Source organism: Bos javanicus, chromosome 8 (assembly GCF_032452875.1).
Source record: "Bos javanicus breed banteng chromosome 8, ARS-OSU_banteng_1.0, whole genome shotgun sequence".
In the NCBI taxonomy this organism is placed as follows: domain Eukaryota; kingdom Metazoa; phylum Chordata; class Mammalia; order Artiodactyla; family Bovidae; genus Bos; species Bos javanicus.
In genome coordinates, this window is record NC_083875.1 from 75,269,206 (window position 1) to 75,291,665 (window position 22,460).

A 22,460-nucleotide genomic window follows, 5' to 3' on the forward strand; every position below is an offset into this window, starting at 1 on the left:
GCTGCCCAAAGCTTTCCCAAGTGGTTGTACCGACTGACAGTCCCTCATCAATTCACTTTTGCAGTGGGTGCCATTCATGGAAGAAGACTGCAGGAAGTGCTCCAAGGACTGTGGAATCTGCCTCCCAGAGAATTTCTCTATAAAGCAAATCTTTGAGAAGATACTTTCATCAAGAAAGATCAACTACCCCATGCTTCAGGCAGCTGTCACTCTCAAACAGAAGGGTAAGGATTCAATACTGGCCATTCTCTGACCTAATTGCAACGGAACTGTTGGGAAGGTCAGGTTGTAGTATGTTGAAATGTGGTTGGAGATCAGGAATTTTCTGGGCCTAGATGGAAAGCTGTTCTTCAAACACAGCTTCAAAGTAAGTTTTAGGAAATGGCCAAAATCAGCACTATCAGAATACCTGTAAGAAAGAATTTTGTTTAATTAGCAATTTATGCTTCATGAGCAAAATTCTCCCCCTACCATGGTACCAGTAATGACCTGAATGACCCAACTTCTTATCACAGTGATTAGAAAACAAAGCCTTTTTATTTTGTTTTGTTTTGATTGTGCCATGAAACACAGAAGATCTAAGTTCCCCAACCAGAAATCAAACCCACACCCCCTGCAGTGGAAGCCCATAGTCTTAACCACTGGACCACCAAGGAAGTCCCAAAAACAAGACCTTTTAAGCAACCATGATTTTCTCAACCTCTTCATGTCACAGTGGTTGAGCTATATGAGCTGGCTGACATGGGTTCAAGTGGTGTCAAATAGTCTAGGACATGCGGTCATGTCCACTCAATAGGCATTTACTTATTTATCACAGAAATTTTAACTGTTAATTACAAAGATGATTTAAAATATGGAGAAATGCTTTAAACAGGAGGTTAAATAATAAAAGCAGAATGGTAAAAGTGTCAGAACACTAAGATTACACTTATGTAAAAATGCAGTTGGGTATAAAGAAGGAAAGGGCTTCCCAGGTGGCACTAGTGATAAAGCACCCACCTGCCAGTGCAGAAGACTTGGGTTTGATCACTGGGTCAGGATGATTCCCTGGAGGGAAAGCATGGCAACCCACTCCAGTATTCTTGCCTGGAGAATCCCATGGACAGAGGAGCCTGGAGGGCTACAGTCCATAGGGTGGCAAAGAGTCAGACACAACTGAACACACACACACACACACACACAAACAACACACACACTAACGAAGTTTGCAGTAACGTGGACTGGGAGGAGGGTGGAGGGTTGGAGTGGCAGTCAGAAGGTGGGATTCTAGGCCTTGCTTGGCTCTTCCTGTACTGTGTGGCTTTGGGCAGGGTAGAATTTGTCTGAGCTTTCATTTTCCTGTTGGTAAAGGTGGGATGGTAAGGCCTACCCTGCCTGCCCCAAAGGCGTAAGGATCAAAGGGGCTGATGAAAGTTAAAACACTTTGATCAGATGAGCTGACAAATGTCACAACTTCTTGCTCTGCAATTGCAAGGAATGAAGGGATGTATCATCTCCATCCAAAAGCCCTTGGTACACACCACTAGCTGGCTCTCATGTCTGCATCAGAAGGGGCGGATGGGTAAAGATGGTGCTTTTCCAACTTGTCAGTTGAGAAGCCGGGCATCAGGAGATTGATGTAAGTGAGCAGAAACCTGTTTGGCCCCATCTTTGGGGCCCCCTCAGTGGGACACCCTGAGCTTCGCAGAGCAAAGTTCTGTAGCTGGCCGATTCATTGGCACCTTCTTGCTTAGGATTTACAACCTGCATCCTCACCAACACTTGGCTGGATGACAGCGCAGAGAGAGGCAGCCTGGCCCAGGTGTTGTGTGAGCTCAAGCCACACTTTGATTTCCTGATTGAGTCATGCCAGATTGGAATGGTCAAGCCTGACCCTCAGATCTACAAGTTTGTGCTGGACACCTTGAAGATCAGCCCCAGTGAGGTATGTGGACACTGCCTTTCGATGGAAAAGAATGTTCTAGAGTGATTGCAATCAAGAAAAATTGAGGGACCTTCCCTAGAGAGTCCAATGGTTAAGAATCTGCCTTCCAATGCAGGGGACACAGGTTCAGTGATGTGGGGTAACTAAGCCCGAACACCCCAGTGGAGAGATCCAGGGTACCACAACTAAGACTTGATGCAGCCAAATAAACAAATAAATTTTAAAAACATTAAAGAGGTGTGAACAGGTAGGGGACACCTGGGACTTGGCAGAGTGGTCCAATGTCCAGTGGCAGGAGCAACTTCTCCCAGGCCAGGACTTCTAAAGGGTTTTCACCTGCCCCTTCAGCCTAGGAAGTTCTACCAGAGATGGCCCTCTGGTTGACCTCTGTGCCTCTTGCAGGACCTTGGTTAAAACAGGCATTATTGTCCAGACCCTTCAGAATGGCTTCCCAGGTGGCACTGGTGGTGAAGAACCCACCTGCCAATGCAGTGAGACGTCAGAGATGCGGGTTCAATCCCTTGGTTGGGAAGATACCCTGGAGAGCTTGGTTAAAACAGTCATTATTGTCCAAAGCTGCCAGACCAGCTGCCTGCATTTGCCTATAAAGAAACATAGACCCTGGGAGACTTTCCCAAAACCACAGGCTAGTCAGTGTCACCCAACCAAAGGCTGTACAGGAAGGGGATCCAATACTGCAGGAGTCTCCTTGTAGGCACCCCCGCACCCCTAAATCCTGCCTTCGTGCCATCTCTAGATTATTTGGTCTGAAATGTTGTTTTTGTTGTATTTCACTACTCTATTCTCCACAAACGTGATTGGACCAAGACAAATTCCTCTCTGACACTTTCCTGTTGACCCCTTTCACCCATAAGCTGATCGTTTGACACACGGACTCTCTAGTTGTGGTGTGAGAGCTCAGCAGTTGCAGAGTCAGGCTTAGTTGCTTTACAGCATGTGGGATCTTAGTTCCCTGACCAGGGATCTAACCAGTGTCCCCTGCATTGCAAGGCAGATTCTCAACCACTGGACCACCAGCGAAGTGCCAAAGGATCATTTTTTTTTTTTTTTAAGTTAGATCTGATCTATTCAGAATTTATATAGAGAATAAGTGAAAGAAGGAATAACTTTTCTTCCCCCCAAACAGTTGAAATATTTAATCTTTTAAGTAATCCTTTTCCTTACCAACTGGGCATGACAATTTTATTAGAAACTAAATTCTCATTTGAGTCTCATATGAGTCTATTCCTAGACTCTTCTATTTCATTAATATGTTCATTCTTTTCTAGAACAAAACTTTTTCTTTTTATACCTTTTATAGCTTCATATTTTATGAAACCTTTTATTATATGACCTTATTATAGGTCTATTCCAAACATTTTTTTGGAGGGAGTCTATTCATACATGTTGATTTTCCTAGATGAATTTTAAGTTTCATCTGGTAAGTTTATATGCATCTTTCGTCTTCTTACAGTTTCAGATTCAGGGAACATGTGTATCTAACTATGTGTTTATATGTATGCTTACATAATTAAATTAATTACAAAATTTATTTTAAGAGTGAACAGTTACATGGAGAGAAAAATACTCAATATTTTATCAATCTTATCATGAGATTACTAATCCTTTTTTTTTCTTTTAAGATTTTTTTATATGGACTGTTTTTAGTCTTTATTGAATTTGTTACATTGCTTCTGTTTTACGTTTTGGTTTTTTGGCTGAGACGCTTGTGGGATCTTAGACCCCTGACCAGGGATAGAACCCACACCCCCTGCATTGGAAGGCAAAGTCTTAACCACTGGACTGTCAGGGAAGTCCTGAGATTACTAATTCTTAACCTCAGTCACTGTCCACATTGTAGCATATTTCAGGCTAATGGCCCTCATGCTTCAGTTTTGCTTTGATCAGACTAACGCTACCATCCATGCTCTTTGCATTCAGGTGGTTTTCTTAGATAACTTCGAAACTAATCTGAAGCCGGCCCGTGAGATGGGGATGGTCACCATTTTCGTCCACGACACTGATGCAGCCCTGAAGGAGCTAGAGAAAGTAACCAGGGTGCAGGTAACTTTCCAGCTGTGCCGAGTCGGATTTCCAGTCAGTTGCCTATGTTCAGCCATGCTCAGCAAAACACGCGGAGTTCCAGGCAAGGAACTCCTGGGTGGAAGACTGTTACCCTTCCTGTAACCAGCATGATGTCTGTGACAAACTTCCTAGTTCCTTCTCTGCAATCAGTGAACAGGGAACGGATGCTCGGAGAGCAAGAATCTATATTGGTCAGAGGCAGGGGACCAAGACTAGAGCCAGGCCCTCAGAGTCACATATTCAGAGTAAATACTGAGAGTGTCACTGCTGGGTCCTCCCCTGAGGTGGTCAGGAGCCCTGTTCTTCTCTCATCTGCCTGGTGATGCTACTGGCACTCAGGCATAGTGGTTTAGTTCCACCTGGGCCACACCCTCTTGGCAGTCAGAGGGAAGGCTCCAGAGTTAACCTGTTCCTCTCTCAGGAGGCAGGGAGGCCCACCAAGATGCTGCTGGGGGCTGCTAGGGGTTAGCCTGCTCTGCCAGAGAGGAGGTATCTTTTGTTCTTTTAAAAATAAACTTATTTATTTAGCTGTATCAAGTCTTAGTTGCCATACACGTTCTTTCTGACACTTAATGCCACCAAATGTGTGAAGGCTTTTCCCCACATCAAGCAGTTCTCTGCTGTTGGGCTCCTTCAATGGACTGGAACCTGGTGGTCCAGAGTCAACGACAAGAAAGTGAAAGAAGGAAAGAGGCTAATATTCCCTGGGTTATGCAGCTGACCTTCACGCTCCAGGGAATAAGCCAGAAATAGAGAGAGAGATGGGAATACCAGACTACCTGACCTGCCTCTTAAGAAATCTGTATCCAGGTCAGGAAGCAACAGTTAGAACTGGACATGGAACAACAGACTGGTTCCAAATAGGAAAAGGAGTCTGTCAAGGCTGTATATTGTCACCCTGCTTATTTAACTTATATGCAGAATACATCATGAGAAATGCTGGACTGGAAGAAACACAAGCTGGAATCAAGATTGCCGGGGGAAATATCAATAACCTCAGATATGCAGATGACACCACCCTTATGGCAGAAAGTGAAGAGGAACTAAAGAGCCTCTTGATGAAAGTGAAAGTGGGAGTAAAAAGTTGGCTTAAAGCCAAACGAAGATCATGGCATCTGGTCCCATCACTTCATGGGAAATAGATGGGGAAACAGTGGAAACAGTGTCAGACTTTATTTTTTTGGGCTCCAAAATCACTGCAGATGGTGATTGCAGCCATGAAATTAAAAGACGCTTACTCCTTGGAAGGAAAGTTATGACCAACCTAGATAGCATATTAAAAAGCAGAGACATTACTTTGCCAACAAAGGTCTGGCTAGTCAAGGCTATGGTTTTTCCTGTGGTCATGTATCGATGTGAGAGTTGGACTGTGAACAAGACTGAGCGCCAAAGAATTGATGCTTTTGAACTGTGGTGTTGGAGAAGACTCTGGAGAGTCCCTTGGACTGCAAGGAGATCCAACCAGTCCATTCTGAAGGAGATCAGCCCTGGGATTTCTTTGGAAGGAATGATGCTAAAGCTGAAACTCCAGTACTTTGGCCACCTCATGTGAAGAGTTGACTCATTGGAAAAGACTCTGATGCTGGGAGGGATCGGGGGCAGGAGGAGAAGGGGACGACAGAGGATGAGATGGTTGGATGGCATCACTGACTTGATGGACGTGAGTCTGAGTCAACTCTGGAAGTTGGTGATGGACAGAGAGGCCTGGTGTGCTGCGATTAATGGGGTCGCAAAGAGTCGGACATGACTGAGTGACTGAACTGAACTGAACTGAGAGAGAGAGAGAAGGAAGGACACGGGGACCCAAGTCTGATGAAACAAGGGTGCGTTATTGAATTCTGTGTGACTATATGTACCATATTACAAGGTAGCTTCTTCAGATAAAGATCAAAAGACCAGGCCTTACAAGTTACCAAGGAAACAAAGAGCAGTAGAAGCCATAAGGCCAAAAGGCAATCCATATCAAGAGGGTCGTAGATAATCCCTTTCACTGCCGGGGTCCAGCCCTGGTGGATCCAGGGAATTCGAAGCGGGGACGGCATTGGCAAGGATCAGGAAACAACTGCTTAATTAAACTTTAATTAAGGATATAAAGAGTAATGGAATAAGGATAGCTCAGTGAGGAAATTCAGTGGAGAAAAGAGGCTGAAATAAGGATAGCTCAGTGAGGAAATTCAGTGGAGAAAAGAGGCTGAATAATTCAGCCAGAAGGTAAGAGAAAGAACGACATGGTGAGACCAAGTTTCAGTGAACAAGGCCCGCACTTTAATTTCCAAAGTAGTTTGTATACCTTAAGTTATGCATAGAGGATAATGGGGGAAGGGGTAGAGTCATGCAGCAAGCCAGGCTTTCTTCCTGCAAACTTATCATATGCAAAAGCTTAGGTGATTTGCATCATCTTCTGGCCCAGAGGCCTGTTAACATTTTAAGATCCTTTCTTCAGAAAACTTATTTTTCTCTAAAGGTGGTAAGTCAAGCGCCACCCTCCAAAAGCATTAGATAGCAAAGGTGTGGTGGGCTATAACAAGAAAAAGAATTAACTCAAGGGTCCCAGGTTACAAACATTAAAGCTACTATTTACACCAATTATATTAATCAATACAATGCCAGGGACACAGCAGGTAAGGGATATGGAAACTTAGCAGCAAACATTGGCCCAACAAGTGAAAATCCCTTCACCAATACAATTTCTAAACAATCTTTTAACTGCTCAAAGGAATCTGTGTTTAGACAGTTTAGAACATCTCATGCCTCTCACAGTTTGGAGGCTCTGAGCAATCACATGTGGCCAGAAAAACCTATTCAGGCAGGCTAGAGGATTTCCAAAGGAGTTTGTAGGTTAAACACTGTCACACCCAGGAATTATTAACTGAGCTGTAAGCTAACTCTTTTTCAGAGAGAGGTAGTGGGGGACATCCCTCCGAAAAGTCAGAGGTGTAGGTGAAAGCACAAAGCAGAAAGTAGGCAGACTCTGGTTTTGGGGGTAGATGCTCGAGAATTTCCAGGGGGACTCCTGAAGCTCGATCCTGCCTTTGCGTATGCCGAGCCTCCTTCCTCATGACCTTTGTCATGGGCAGAGTTCCTCACGCTGGCTCCCGGCAGTGATAGAATTCCAGTTGAGCTATTCCAGATCCTGAAAGATGATGCTGTGGAAAGTGCTGCACTCAATATGCAATATGCCGGCTCCCAGCATATTGCATATTGAGTGCATATTGCATATTGAGTGCATATTGCATATTGAGTGCATATTGCATAGTCCAAGCAGTAAACAGTCTAAGCAACATCCAAAAATCCTTTTCGGGAGGCAGGATGAAAGCCCAAGTTTGTTGGCTGACGTTTATGCATAATTCCCCTGGGCCCAGGCACAAGGGAAGGAGGTCATAGCCTAAAGAAATGTTAATTCTTTTTCCTTCCTCGCTAGAGTGTGAGGTCCCTTGCACATTCCAGGGAAGGGGTATCTGGGTAGAGTCATTGGTTGATATGGTTGGTCCTTTCTCCATCCATTCTGCGACCTGCAATAAAAGGGGGTTGGGTGAACCCAGTAAGTATGATTTGTTAATCCAGCTAGAGTGGGGGTCGTGCAGGCCAACAGATCGAGCATAGCGATAAGAAGGTTTTCAGGACCTGAGGCATTCCCTGTGGAGAAACCAGATTTTCATCTTGATTAGTAAGGGTTTTTATCTGTCCCCAAGAGGGGTGGTCATAAAGTTGATGTCGCCCAGGGCAGTGCTTCCTGGAGATCTTTAAAGCCGACAGGGCCCGTATTGGAATTTCTTCCTCCTCGGGTTTTTGTTGTTTTGTCTCCATTTTGAATGCCGGGGTCCCCCTTAGGTCAAATTTTCCGAAGAGGGAGCCATGTGAGTTCGTTGGATCCATCTGGGGAAATACAAGCATAGCCCTTTCCCTGTAAGATTAATTTCCCAGATTTCCATTGTTTATTGAACCCGTCTTGATACCAAATGGGCAGAGGAAGAGAAGTGTCCTTCAGGTCCTCGAAATGTTTTTTAGCTCTTGTCAAGATACCTCTTTGTGGTAAGTGTGAAAAACTTAAAACAAATAAAGCTGTATTAACAATAATTATAGGTTTAGGGAATATCTATGTTGGAATCTAGTAGAGTCTGCTTTAGAAAGGGAAGATAGCAATGTTCCAGTGTATTCCCCTGTTGGGATCCTTTAATGGACTGGAACCTGGTGGTCTGGAGTCGATGATAAGAAAGTAAAGGAGAGAGAAAAAGGCTGATATTCCTTGGTTTACACAGAAAACCAATAAAGCTCCTGACATGGGGCTTGCGCTGTTCACGAAGGCACCTGGCGCCCTCTCGATGGGGTGAAGGCACAGAGCGCCTTCTTGAGAGGGTCTTAGAAGCCTGGGTGGGAAAGTGAACACAACAGGCTTCTGTGCTCCAGACAATTAGCCTGAGAGAGAGATAGAAAGAAAGACACGGGGACCCAAGTTCTGATGGAGCAAAGGTGTTTTATTCAACACTGTGTGAGTATTTATACTGTCTTACAAGGTAGCTATTTTCAGCAGAGCTAAAATCAAAACTTACAGGTTATCGAGGAAACATGAAGTCATCCATATGAAAGAGAGAGGGTTGTAAATAATCACTTTTATGGTATGGTTCATAAAAAGGGTCTTAAATAGTTACTTACCACCGTATGGAAAAACTAACGAAGGAAATGCATGCATTCCTAAGCCCCCGGGAGTAGTTTGCTACTCCACTTAATTCCTGAATATTCAGGAATTAATAAGGGACAGAGGATTCATGACAGATCCAAAACAGCACACAGGAAGCCTCCTGTTAAATGCTTCCTGACAATTCCCCCTATTTTATTTTATTTGTAAAAAAGGGCCTGACCAGTTGAGTTTGTTTAGTATTAACCAACCTTATAGAAAGGCAACGATAAACAACAAATATAATTACCAAGACAATCAGCAAAGTTATAGTTCCAGACCCGATGCTGTGGGTAATACTTTGCCTATGGCTATAACAAAAGGAAGTGGGACACAGGCCTGTATAAGATATGACTGATTATAGCAAAAGAAATAGTTACTATGACCATGACTGTCCCCTGTGAAATGTCCGGTCCAAGTTCCAAGTTGTTCGGTGCTCACAGCAAGTTTCCAAATGTCCCATTGTTCAGGCCCAGTCTGTTTATCGGGGATAATCCTAGGACGAGGTGGGGCTAATCCACCGTCAAGCCACCCAAGAAGTCCTATGTCATGGTAATGCTCCATCGTAGTGTCAGTGACCCTCCATGTCACTTGAGTAACAGTCACACACCATGCTGTTAACCTCTTCTGAGCAACTGGATCACCACTTATCATGGGGTCCCCAATCAACAATTGTATGATTAGCCACAAACATTAATTTTCCTGATTTGGCTTGACATTTGTCCCAACGAACAGGAGTATATGTAAAGTTCTTATAAGTAAACCTTTTGCTTAATGTTCTTTGTTCTTTCCCTAACTCTTTCCCTAACACCTTCCCTAAAGTCTCAATAGTATAAACTTGGTTCACAGACAAAGAAAGGGCAGTAAATAGTCCAAGCAACGTCTGAAAATTTTTGAGGGGAGGCAGGACAAAAGCCCAAGTTTGTTGGCTGACGTTTATGCATAATTCCCCTGGGCCCAGGCACAAGGGAAGGACTTCATAGCCTAAAGAAATGTTAATTAGTTTCCCCTCCTCCCCAAAGTGAGGGCCCTTTCACATTCCAGGCTTATTGGTGGAGTCATTGGTTGATATGATTGGTCCTTTCTCTGTCCATTTTACGGCCTGCAATAAAGGGCAGTTGGGTAAGTAAGCCCAGTTAAGTCTGATTAGTTAATCCGGCTCAACCAGGGGTCGCGCAGACCAACTGAGGTTTTCAGGACTACGAGGCATTTCCTGTTCAAAGACCAAGTTTTTAGCTTCATTAGTAAGAGTTTTTATTTGTCCCCAAGTGGGGAGATCATATGGTTGATGCCGCTGAGGGCGGTGCTTCCTGGAGATCTTTAGAGCCGCCATGGCCCGTATTCGAATTTCTTCCTCCTGGTGTCCATGTTGTGCCGTCTCCATTTTGAAGGCCACGGGCCCCCTTGAGTCGAATCTTTTGAAGGGGAAGCCATGTGGGTTCGTTTGATCCATCTGGGGAAATTCAAGCATACCACTTTCCCTGTAAGATTAGTTTCCCAGATTTCCATTATTTCGTTAACCCGTCTTGGTACCAAATGGGCAGAGGAAGAGGAGTGTCCTCAATTCCTCAAAATGCCTTTCTGTTCTCGTTAAGATATCTCCCTGTGGTAAGTTTAAAAATTTTAAAACAAATAAAGCTGTATTAACAATAGTTATACGTTTAGAAAACATCTTATATTGGAATCTGGTAAAGTCTGCTTTAGATAAGGAAGACAGTAGTGTTCCTCTGTATTCCCTCTTTTTTATTATTTTTTTTTATTTGTAACTTTAGTGTGTGATGTGTTCGTTCAACTACGTCTTGTGTCTGTGGATTATAAGGAATACCTGTAATATGTTTAAAGAAAAAGATTGTAAAAATTGTTTAAAGTGTCTAGCAATATAGGCAGGGCCATTGTCTGTTTTTCTAGAACTAGGAGTTCCCATTACAGCAAAACAAGTTAATAAGTGGGTTATAACGTGTTGTGTAACCTCACCACGAAGAGGTATGACCCAAATAAAAGAAGAATTCGTGTCGATACAGACATGCAAGGAAGAAGATGGAGAAAGTTCAGGGCAATGAGTTACATCCATTTGCCATAGTTCATTAGGTTGCAAACCGTGAGGATTAATACCTTGTGCGATGGGTTGAAGATGTAGGGGTCTTCATCTACCAGTAGAGCAATTACTAATAATTTCGTTAGCTTGGCGTTATGGGATTTTCCATAGCTGGTGTAGGGAGCCAGCATTGTTATGCAACAGAACATGCTGTTCCTCTGGAGTAGCAAAGGAAACCAGTTTATCAGCTTGTTCATTACCATAGTCACGGGGCTAGGAAGACAAGAATGTGCTCGAATATGTGTAATATAAATGGGAGAATTGCAGTTTCTAACAACAGATTGTAGTTCGAAAAAGAGTTGTTGAATAATAGGTTGATTGGAGTTTATGGTGGAGGTTTCTATATTTTTTAATACAAAAACAGACTATAAAGAGTCAGAGACTATATTAATGGGGTAAGGATGTAGGTAAACAACTTGAATAAGAGCATATAATTCATTTTGTTGAGCAGAATGAAATTTAGTATAAAAGACTTTATATTCCTTAAGAGACTAGAATGAAGCTTTGGCGTTTTTAGTCCCATCTATACAAAAAACCTCAGGCTATGGTATAGGCTGTGAGCTGATAATACAAGAAATAATACATTCAGTATTTTTGAAGAAATTCCACAGCTTACCAGAAGGATAATGAAATGAAACTTCTCCAAAATATTCCAGAAAAGCTATTTGGAATCGGTAGAAGTTTGTAATGCATTCTCAAATTGAGATTTATTGATAAGTATTACAATTTTATGAGGATCAGAGCCAATTAGAGTTTTAGTCCTATTTCTTCCATTGATAATGATTAGAACAATTAAATCAAGGTAGGGTGTAAGTGACTTTATTCCCCTAAAATGGGTATAGATCCATTCTACTGGGTGTTCTTGATGGGCAAGAAGTCCTGTGGGACAATGAAGAGAGGGGAGTACAAATAATTTTAGAGGTAAATCTAGTTTAAGGTGAGTAAGAAATTGTTTTTGTAATTTACTTTGCACTAAATACAGTTCCTCTCGTGTCTCTTGAGAAGGTAAAGAAGGGCTATTTAAATCAGGACCTCCTTTTAAAGTATTAAATAGGTTATTCAGTTCATAATTAGCAATGTCTAAAGAAGGCCTGTACACATGGACATCACCAGATGGTCAACACCAAAACCAGATTGATTATATTCTTTGCAGCCAAAGATGGAGAAGCTCTATACAGTCAGCAAAAACAAGACCGGGAGGTGACTGTGGCTCAGATCATGAGCTCCTTATTGCCAAATTCAGACTGAAATTGAAGAAAGTAGGGAAAACCACTAGACCATTCTGGTATGACCTAAATCAAATCCCTTATGACTATACAGTGGAAGTGAGAAATAGATTTAAGGGCCTAGATCTGATAGACAGAGTGCCTGATCAACTATGGATGGAGCTTCGTGACATTGTACAGGAGACAGGGATCAAGATCATCCCCATGGAAAAGAAATGCAAAAAAGTAAAATGGCTGTCTGGGGAGGCCTTACAAATAGCTGTGAAAAGAAGAGAAGTGAAAAGCAAAGGAGAAAAGGAAAGACATAAGCATCTGAATGCACAGTTCCAAAGAATAGCAAGAAGAGATAAGAAAGCCTTCCTCAGGGATCAGTGCGAAGAAATAGAGGAAAACAACAGAATGGGAAAGACTAGAGATCTCTTCAAGAAAATTAGAGATACCAAGGGAACATTTCATGCAAAGATGGGCTCAATAAAGGACAGAAATGGTATAGACCTAACAGAAGCAGAAGATATTAAGAAGAGGTGGCAAGAATACACAGAAGAACTGTACAGAAAAGAGCTTCACGACCCAGATAATCACGATGGTGTGATCACTCACCTAAAGCCGGACATCCTGGAATGTGAAGTCAAGTGGGCCTTAGGAAGCATCACTATGAACAAAGCTAGTGGAGGTGATGGAACTCCAGTTGACCTATTTCAAATCCTGGAAGATGATGCTGTGAAAGTGCTGCACTCAATATGCCCGCAAATTTGGAAAACTCAGCAGTGGCCACAGGACTGGAAAAGGTCAGTTTTCATTCCAATCTCAAAGAAAGGCAATGCCAAAGAATGCTCAAACTACCACACAATTGCACTCATCTCACACGCTAGTAAAGTAATGCTTAAAATTCTCCAAGCCAGGCTTCAGCAATACGTGAACCATGAACTTCCAGATGTTCAAGCTGGTTTTAGAAAAGGCAAAGGAACCAGAGATCAAATTGCCAACATCTGCTGGATCATGGAAAAAGCAAGAGAGTTCCAGAAAAACATCTATTTCTGCTTTATTGACTATGCCAAAGCCTTTGACTGTGTGGACCACAATAAACTATGGAAAATTCTGAAAGAGATGGGAATACCAGACCACCTGACCTGCCTCTTGAGAAACCTATATGCAGGTCAGGAAGCAACAGTTAGAACTGGACATGGAACAACAGACTGGTTCCAAATCAGGAAGGGAGTCCGTCAAGGCTGTATATTGTCACCCTGCTTATTTAACTTATATGCAGAGTACATCATGAGAAACGCTGGGCTGGATGAAGCACAAGCTGGAATCAAGATTGCTGGGAGAAATATCAATAACCTCAGATATGCAGATGGCACCACCCTTATGGCAGAAAGTGAAGAGGAACTAAAAAGCCTCTTGATGAAAGTGAAAGAGGAGAGTGAAAAAGTTGGCTTAAAGCTCAACATTCAGAAAACTAAGATCATGGCATCTGGTCCCATCACTTCATGAGAAATAGATGGGGAAACAGTGGAAACAGTGTCAGACTTTATTTTTCTGGGCTCCAAAATCACTGCAGATGGTCATTGCAGCCATGAAATTAAAAGACGCCCCAATGTTCATCGCAGCACTGTTTATAATAGCCAGGACATGGAAGCAACCTAGATGTCCATCAGCAGATGAATGGATAAGAAAGCTGTGGTACATATACACAATGGAGTATTACTCAGCCATAAAAAAGAATACATTTGAATCAGTTCTAATGAGGTGGATGAAACTGGAGCCTATTATACAGAGTGAAGTAAGCCAGAAAGAAAAACACCAATACAGTATACTAACACATATATATGGAATTTAGAAAGATGGTAACAATAACCCTGTGTACAAGACAGCAAAAGAGACACTGATGTATAGAACAATCTTATGGACTCTGTGAGAGAGGGAGAGGGTGGGAAGATTTGGGAGAATGGCATTGAAGCATGTATAATATCATGTATGAAACGAGTCGCCAGTCCAGGTTCGATGCATGATACTGGATGCTTGGGGCTGGTGCACTGGGACGACCCAGAGGGATGGTATGGGGAGGGAGGAGGGAGTGAAAAGTTCAGGATGGGGAACACATGTATACCTGTGGCGGATTCATTTCGATATTTGGCAAAACTAACACAATATTGTAAAGTTTAAAAATAAAATAAAATTGTAAAAAAAAAGAAAAAAAAAAGACGCTTATACTCCTTGGAAGAAAAGTTATGACCAACCTAGACAGCATATTAAAAAGTAGAGACATTACTTTGTCAACAAAGGTCCGTCTAGTCAAGGCTATGGTGTTTCCAGTAGTCATGTATGGATGTGAGAGTTGGACTGTGAAGAAAGCTGAGCGCCAAAGAATTGATGCTTTTGAACTGTGGTGTTGGAGAAGACTCTTGAGAGTCCCTTGGACTGCAAGGAGATCCAACCAGTCCATCCTAAAGGAGATGAGTCTTGGGTGTTCATTGGAGGGACTAATGTTGAAGCTGAAACTCCAATACTTTGGCCACCTGATGCGAAGAGCTGACTCTTTTGAAAAGACCCTGATGCTGGGAAAGATTGAGGGCAGGAAGGGAAGGGGACAACAGAGGATGAGATGGTTGGATGGCATCACTGACTCAATGGACATGGTTTTGGGTGGACTCTGGAAGTCGGTGATGGACAGGGAGGCCTGGCGTGCTGTGATTCGTGGGGTCGCAAAGAGTCAGACACGACTGAGTGACTGAACTGAACTGAACTGAAAGAGGGTCTAATCCAATTTATATCACCTAAGGGTTTCTGACGGAGAAGGCGATGGCACCCCACTCCAGTACTCTTGCCTGGAAAATCCTATGGACAGCGGAGCCTGGTAGGCTGCAGTCCATGGGGTCGTGAAGAGTCGGACACGACTGAACGACTTCACTTTCACTTTTCACTTTCATGCATTGGAGAAGGAAATGGCAACCCACTCCAGTGTTCTTGCCTGGAGAATCCCAGGGATGGGGGAGCCTGGTGGGCTGCCGTCTATGGGGTCACACAGAGTCGGACACGACTGAAGTGACTTAGCAGCAGCAGCAGCAAGGGTTTCTGAAAATCATTTAAGGTTATCAGTATGAATCTGAGTTAGTTGGGTAGTAATACGTTGTCTATTAACAACAAATCCTAAGTAATGATAAGGTGTAGAGGCTTAAATTTTTTCAGGGGCAATAATTAATCCAGAGTATAAGCATTGTTGAGCTGTATCAAACATACGTTGAGTTTCTAAAACAGATGGAACCGAAAACAATATATCATTCATGTAAAGGATAACAGGGCTTCCCCAGTGGCTCAGACGGTAAAGTGTCTGGCTGCAATGCAGGAGACCCGGGTTCAGTTCCTGGGTCGGGAATATGCCCTGGAGAAGGAAATGGCAATCCACTCCAGCGCTCTTGCCTGGAAAATCCCATGGACGGAGGAGCCTGATAGGCTACAGTCCATGGGGTCGCAAGTCAGGAAATTGTTTTCTCACAGGCTCAAGGGCTTTAGCTACGTAGTACTGACGCATAGTGGGAGTTCATCATTCCTTGAGGCAATACAGTCCATTGGTATCGTTTATGAAGCCTGATATGATTGGGATAAAGGAGAGAGAAAGCGAATCTCATAGAGGTATATTAAAAAAGCAATCTTGCAAATCAATAATAATAATGTGCCAATTTTGAGGAATAGTGGTAGGTGATGGGATTCCTGGTTGTAATGCACCCATAGGTTTCATAGTAGCAATAACTTTTCTAAAGTCTGTTAAGAGACGCCAGTTTTTAGATTTCTTTTTTATAACAAAAATATAACTTGGAGAGTTCCAAGGAGAGTAATATTCCTCAATATGTTTCAATTCTAATTGTGTATCTATAAGTTCTTTAGCAGCCTGTTCTCTTTCATAAGAGGCCACTGCTCTGTCCAAATGGGCTCATCATTCTTCCAAGTTATTTTAATAATTGTATTATTTGTTAAATGAGCAGTGGCCCCTCGGAAAAATGTGGACTGTATATCTGAGTTTGCCATTGCATAAGTAAGTCCCTTCCTATTAGATTAAGGGGTGCATCTATCACATAAGGTTTTAATGTTGCAGTTTGACCTTCTGGTCCCTCACATGGGTAGATTTGAACACTTTGATGAACTTCTTGTACTTTGATTTGAGAAATTCCTGCAATTTGGCAAGAGATTTTTTGTATAGGCCAGGATTTGGGCCATAAATGTTTGGATATAATAGTAATATCAGATCCAATATCAAGGAGACCAGAAAATCTTTTACTGTTAATTTTGATATTTATATTTGGTCGGGCATATTCAGATACCAATGATGTCCATAAAGATTGTTTTTGATCTGTACTGCCGAATCCGCCTGTCCGTACATCATTAGAGGAGTTAATAGAAATGTAGGGTAAAAGAAGTAATTGAACAATTTTGTCCCCCCTTTTGAATTGCCATAAAATCTTAGATGACATCATAATTTGAATTTCTCCTTTATAATCTGAATCGATTACTCCAGGGTGAACAGTTAATTAATTCCTTTAGAAGTCAAACTAGATCGGCTGAGTAAAAGACCGAAGATTTGTGGGGGCAGACTTTTGGAGGTTTTTTATTAGCTTACTTAAGACAATCCCTTTTTAAATAGTTATTGTCCCCGCATGTAAAATATCCCCCATTTCCCTTTTTAAAGCAAGCAGCCATTGTTTCAGCTAGCATTTGCATTTTTTGAGTTTCTGATGCTAGATTGTGACAAGCCTTCAAATAATCAATAATAGTCCCTGTCTCACGAATTGGGGCTATAGCCTTTTGACATCCCTGATTTGCATTTTCATAAGCAAGTAATTTCTCAAGTTGCCTTTTAGCTTCTTCTCTGATTACAGTACGGGAAATAGCAGTTTCTAATCTAGCTAAAAAAATCAGCATAAGTTTCATTAGGTCCTTGTAATATTTTAGTGTAGCTACCTGTAGGCTCCCCTTGAGGAGTAATTCCATCCCAAGCTTCAAGAGCCACTGTTTTTAATTATTCATGCAAGAAAGGCGGGCATTGTATTTGAGCTTCTATAGCGTCAAATTGTCCAGTGCCAGTTAACATTTCAAAAGTAATTTGGTTTGGGGGAGTGCCAGCTCGAGTGTTTTTGTTAGCATGATCTCTGGCTATATCTTAAAACCACATTGTCCACTGAAGATATTCTCCTGGTTTAAGGAGAGCTTTTATTAAAGTTGACCAATCATAGGGAATAAAGGTTCCAGTAGAAGACACCATAGCATTTAGAATTTTTCTAGTAAAAGGTGAATGTGGGCCACACATATTTACAGCCTTTTTCATTTGTTGCATGTGAGAAAAGTTAATACCCTCATATTGAGATATTGTTTGCCTTTGAGCATTTGCATTTCCTAAAACTGGGAAGGCAGAAAAAACCATCGGCTTCAGAGACATGTGATTGCAAAGCCAGCAAATCAGAGTGCCTCTGTCGCAAAGGAGAGTGAGTAGGTAGCAATTTTTTGCAAATATGAATTTGTGCTAAGGACATATCATTATTATCCAGAAAAGTATTGCCAGTTTTGGTGTCACAAAGTGTCTCAGGAGAGTCGTCAGAAGCATTAAGTTCTAGAAAAAGAGAGACTTTTGGATTCGCGCCTGTTGGCAGAGGAGGAGCATTTGGAGCAGCCAGGGCAGGGCTTGTAGGAAAATTCTGAAATATTTTATGTTGTTCTAATTGGGCCTTTTGTAAAATTTCATCATCTAATTCATATTAATGTAATAAGCGTTCTGTCTGTTGTCGAATATCGGGAGGGCTAGAATTGCCTTGAAATGGCAGATTACAGCTTTAATGAGAGCCCACAGGGGCCAGAAATCAATTGGAATATTTTTTCCCCGTCTAGCGGCTTGTTCAACATTCTCTTTGACCCACTGCCAAATTTCTAAATCAAAACTGCCTTCATCAGGGAACCAGGGATTATGTTCAACTATTGTTTGAAGGCAAGCCTCTACTCATTGGCACAAAACCGAAAGTCCCTGAACTTTAAATAGATGATGAAGTAGAGTAGAAAAGTGAGGGGGGCTTTCCAGCCGTTTGACCCATGTCCTTGTACTTACCGGCCTCAATAGGCCCTGAGTCACTCTGTCCGAAGTACCGCATATACCAGGCCCCTGTTCTGGGCGCCACTTGTTGGGGTCCTTCAGTGGACCAGAACCTGGTGGTCCAGAGTCGACGATAAGAAAGTGAAAGAAGGAAAGAGGGTGATATTCCCTGGGTTATGCAGCTGGCCTTCACACTCCAGGGAATAAGACAGAAAGAGAGAGAGAGAGAAGGAAGGGCACAGGGACCCAAGTCTGATGGAACAAGTGTGCTTCATTGAATTTTGTGTGAGTATATATACCATATTACAAGATAGCTTCTTCAGATAAAGATCAAAAGACCAGGCTTTACCGGGAGTTACCAAGGAAACAAAGAGCAGTAGAGGCCATAAGGCCAAAAGGCAATCCATATCAAAAGAGGGTCGTAGATAATCCCTTTCACCGTATGGAAAAGCTAATGAAGGAAATCCTATGCAAGAATCCCATCTCTTTGACCTCAGTCCTGGGAGTGGCTTGCCACTCCTCTCGCTCCTATCAGGAACTGATAAGGAACAGAGGGTTCAAGAGAGATAGGAAACAGCACACAGGAATCCTACTGTTGAACATTCCCTGACACTCTGCCACATGAGCCGGTGGCCTTCAGTTTAGCTTAGTTCTGACACCATCTACCTGGAGAGGGTATCAGAGCTCACAGGTTAAGGGCTCAGTCTGACAAGACTGACCCCTCGACTTCAGATGCCAACCCCACATTGAAGTCGTCACCTGTGCTTCCAACTGATTGGCTATAAATTGGAGCGTCTCAGAACCCCACCCCCCGAATCTATTAACTTGTTACAGTGGCTCACAGAACTCAGGGAAGCACTTTTGTTTACCTGTTTATAAAGTGTTATTCGGGCTTTCCTGGTGGCTCAGTCGGGAAAGAATCTGCCTGCAATGCAGGAGGCCCAGGTTCGATCCCTGGGTTGGGAAGATCCCCTGGAGAACCCTAACCCTAACCAGTTTATAAAAGAATTTAATAAAGGACACAGATGAACAGCCAGATGAAGGGAGGCACAGGGCAAGATCTGGGAGGGTCCCGAGCACAGGAGCCTCTGTCTCCCTGGAGTTGTGGCATGTTACCCTTTCAGTGTGGATTTCACCAGCCTAGAAGGTCTCTGAACTCCATGCTTCTGGAGTTGGGTGGATGTTCATGGAGACTTCCTCATGTAGGCACGATCAATTATTAACTTCACTTCCAGCCCTTCCTCCCTCCCTCCCCTTCCAGACATTGTGGGGAAGTGGGAGGTGGCTGAAAATCCCAAGCTTCTAATCCTGGCTTTGTCTTTCTGGTGACCAGCCTCCACCCAGGAACCCACCCAGAGTCACCTCATTAGAACAAAAGATGCTCTGAGCACTCTTCAGTTCAGTCCAGTTCAGTCGCTCAGTCGTGTCAGACTCTTTGTGATGCCATGGACTGTAGCATGCCAGGCCTCCCTGTTCATCATCAACTCCCGCAGTTTACTCAAACTCACGTTCATTGGCTTCCCTAGTGGCTCAGATGGTAAAAGCGTCTGCCTACGACGCGGGAGACCCGGGTTCGATCCCTGGGTTGGGAATATCCCTGGAGAAGGAAATGGCAACCCACTCCAGTATTCTTGCCTGGAAAATCCCATAGATGAAGGAGCCTGATAGGCTACAGTCCATGGGGCCGCAAAAAGTCGGACACGACTGAGCGACTTCACTTCACTTCATGTTCATTGAGTCAGTGATGCCATCCAACCATCTCATTCTCTGTCATCCCCTTCTCCTCCTGCCCTCAGTCTTTCCCAGCATCAGGATCTTTTCCAGTGAGTCAGTTCTTCGCATCAGGTGGCCAAAGTATTGGAGTTTCAGCTTCAACATCAGTCCTTCCAATGAACATTCAGGACTGGTTTCCTTTAGGATGGACTGGTTGGATCTCCTTGCAGTCCAAGGGACTTGCAAGAGTCTTCTCCAACACCACAGTTCAAAAGCATCAATTCTTCAGCACTCAGCTTTCTTCACAGTCCAACTCTCACATCCATACATGACCACTGGAAAAACCATAACCTTGACTAGAGGGACCTTTGTTGGCAAAGTAATGTCTCTGCTTTTTAATATGCTATCTAGGTTGGTCATAACTTTCCTTCCAAGGAGTAAGTGTCTTTTTATTTCATGGCTGTAATCACCATCTTCAGTGGTTTTGGAGCCCAAGAAAATAAAGTCTGCCACTGTTTCCATTGTTTCCCCATCTATTTGCCATGAAGTGATGGGACCAGATGCCATGATCTTCGTTTTCTGAATGTTGAGCTTTAAGCCAACTTTTTCACTCTCCTCTTTCACTTTCATCAAGAGGCTTTTTAGTTCCTCTTCACTTTCTGCCATAAGGGTGGTGTCATCTGCATATCTGAGGTTATTGATATTTGTCCTGGCAATCTTGATTCCGGCTTGTGCTTCTTCCAGCCCAGCATTTCTCATGATGTACTCTGCATATAAGTTAAATAAACAGGGTGACAATATACAGTCTTGACATACTTCTTTCCTATTTGGAACCAGTCAGTTGTTCCATGTCCAGTTCTAACTGTTGCCTCCTGACCTGCATACAAATCTCTCAAGAGGCAGGTCAGGTAGTCTGGTATTCCTATCTCTTCCAGAATTTTCCAATTTATTGTGATCCACAGAGTCAAAGGCTTTGGCATAGTCAATAAAGCAGAAATAGATGTTTTTCTGGAACTCTCTTGCTTTTTCAATGAGCACTGTTACTACTTAAGAATTTACAAGGGCTTCATGAGCTCTGTGCCAGGCAGAGACTGAGATATATTAATATATTTTCTAATCTCTTACACAGTCATTGTAGATCTTCAATAATAGTGGTGCCTCCTTTGCGCAAAACATGTGGTGAAAACAAAGCCAGACCACAGTGGTGCCTTGAGGGGTCTTTTGGGGGAAGTTAAGTGGCTCAGTAGTAAAGAACCCACCTGCCAATGCAGGAGACTCAGGTCCATCCCTGGGTCTAGAATATCCCCTGGAGAAGGAAATGGCAACCCACTCCAGTTTTCTTGCCTGGAGAATCCCATGGACTCGGAGGAGGCTGGTGGGCTACAGTCCATAGTATCGCAGAGTCAGAGACGATTGAAGCAACTTAGCATAGCACACACAGCACAATGACTTCACAACGTTAGAGCATCTCTCCCAAGCTTGATTTGTCTTTCCGAAAGCCCAGAAGCCTTGTGCAGCAGAGAAGGAAGCGCCAAACCTGGGATTAGAGTGGCCACTTGCTGCTCCCACTTACGAGATTTATCCCCTCATCACATCTGAGCCACACACACCGGCCTTATTATAATAGGGAAAGTAAGCTATGTCCCACTTGTCCTCCTAAGAGGCATGGGGAAGGTGTAAGGAAAAATGCTAATCACTCCTTTTTAAAGAGGGAAGTGCCTCTTATCTGTCAGAAAGGCTATGGGAATCAGTCATGAGTGGGCTTTATAAGCTGGACAAAAACATGGGAGAACCATGTGTGTGAAGGAAATCCCCACCTTCCCCACCCATGGAATCAGGGAGACAGCCCCTAGTGTGTGATCTGGGAAGTTGGGGACACATTAGAAAAAGGACTCCAGGGTACACTGGCCCTGGGGGCTGTCTTGACTCCCTCATCACTGTCAGAGGCACCCAGCTGCCCATCCCTGTCACCTCACCCTGGGTCCTTTCTGAACACTGCATAGGTGGAGACCCACCAGTCTCACCCTCTACAGATTCCCAGGCAGACTCTTCCATTTTTAAAAGGAGGTCAGTTTCACAGTCTACTTCCTCCATTATTTGCATGTGGATTTTCACAGGTCTGGTGGTCAGACCACGCTCTTCTTCTTTTATTTTTCATGCATTTTAAAAATCTTTTCTCTGGTGGCTCAGCGGTAAAGAATCCTCTTGCAATCCAGGTGATGCAGGTTCGATTCCTGGTCTGGGAAGATCCCCTAGAGAAGGAAATGGCAACCCACTCCAGTAGCCTTGCCTGGGAAATCCCATGGACAGAGGAGCCTAGTGGGTTACAGTCCATGGGATCGCAAAAGAGTCAGACACAACTTAGCGACTACACAACAGCATTGAATATAGTTCCCTGTGCTCTATAGTAGGGCCTTATTGTTTATTGTCTGAGTCTGTTTCTCTTTCACAGATAGGTTCATTTGTGTGTATTTTAGAGTCTACCTATAAGTGACAATATGGTATTTGTCTTTTCTCTTTCTGAGTTGCTTCTCTCAGTATGATCACCTCTAGTTGCATGGGCCATACTCTTTTGTCTGCTACCCATTGGCCAGAACTCAGTTATCAGACTCCACTGACCCAAGGGGAAATGGAGGGAGTGAAGCCTGGCTATGACCCGAGGGGAG

General features: G+C 43.3%; 1 protein-coding gene and 1 non-coding gene across 3 annotated transcripts in view; both read left to right on the top strand.

Moving 5' to 3' along the window:
* EPHX2 (epoxide hydrolase 2) overlaps positions 1-22,460 on the top strand; it is a 71,918-nt gene that overhangs the window by 10,972 nt on the left and 38,486 nt on the right. For both annotated transcript variants that reach the window (XM_061425911.1, XM_061425912.1), the window contains 3 exons: positions 65-224; positions 1,734-1,924; positions 3,866-3,988. In XM_061425911.1, coding sequence (XP_061281895.1) covers positions 65-224; positions 1,734-1,924; positions 3,866-3,988 — 474 coding nt within the window. The remainder of the gene's footprint in view (positions 1-64; positions 225-1,733; positions 1,925-3,865; positions 3,989-22,460) is intronic.
* Positions 19,601-19,673, top strand: TRNAR-ACG (transfer RNA arginine (anticodon ACG)). The gene has a single exon. It is a non-coding gene; the product is annotated as a tRNA-Arg (tRNA).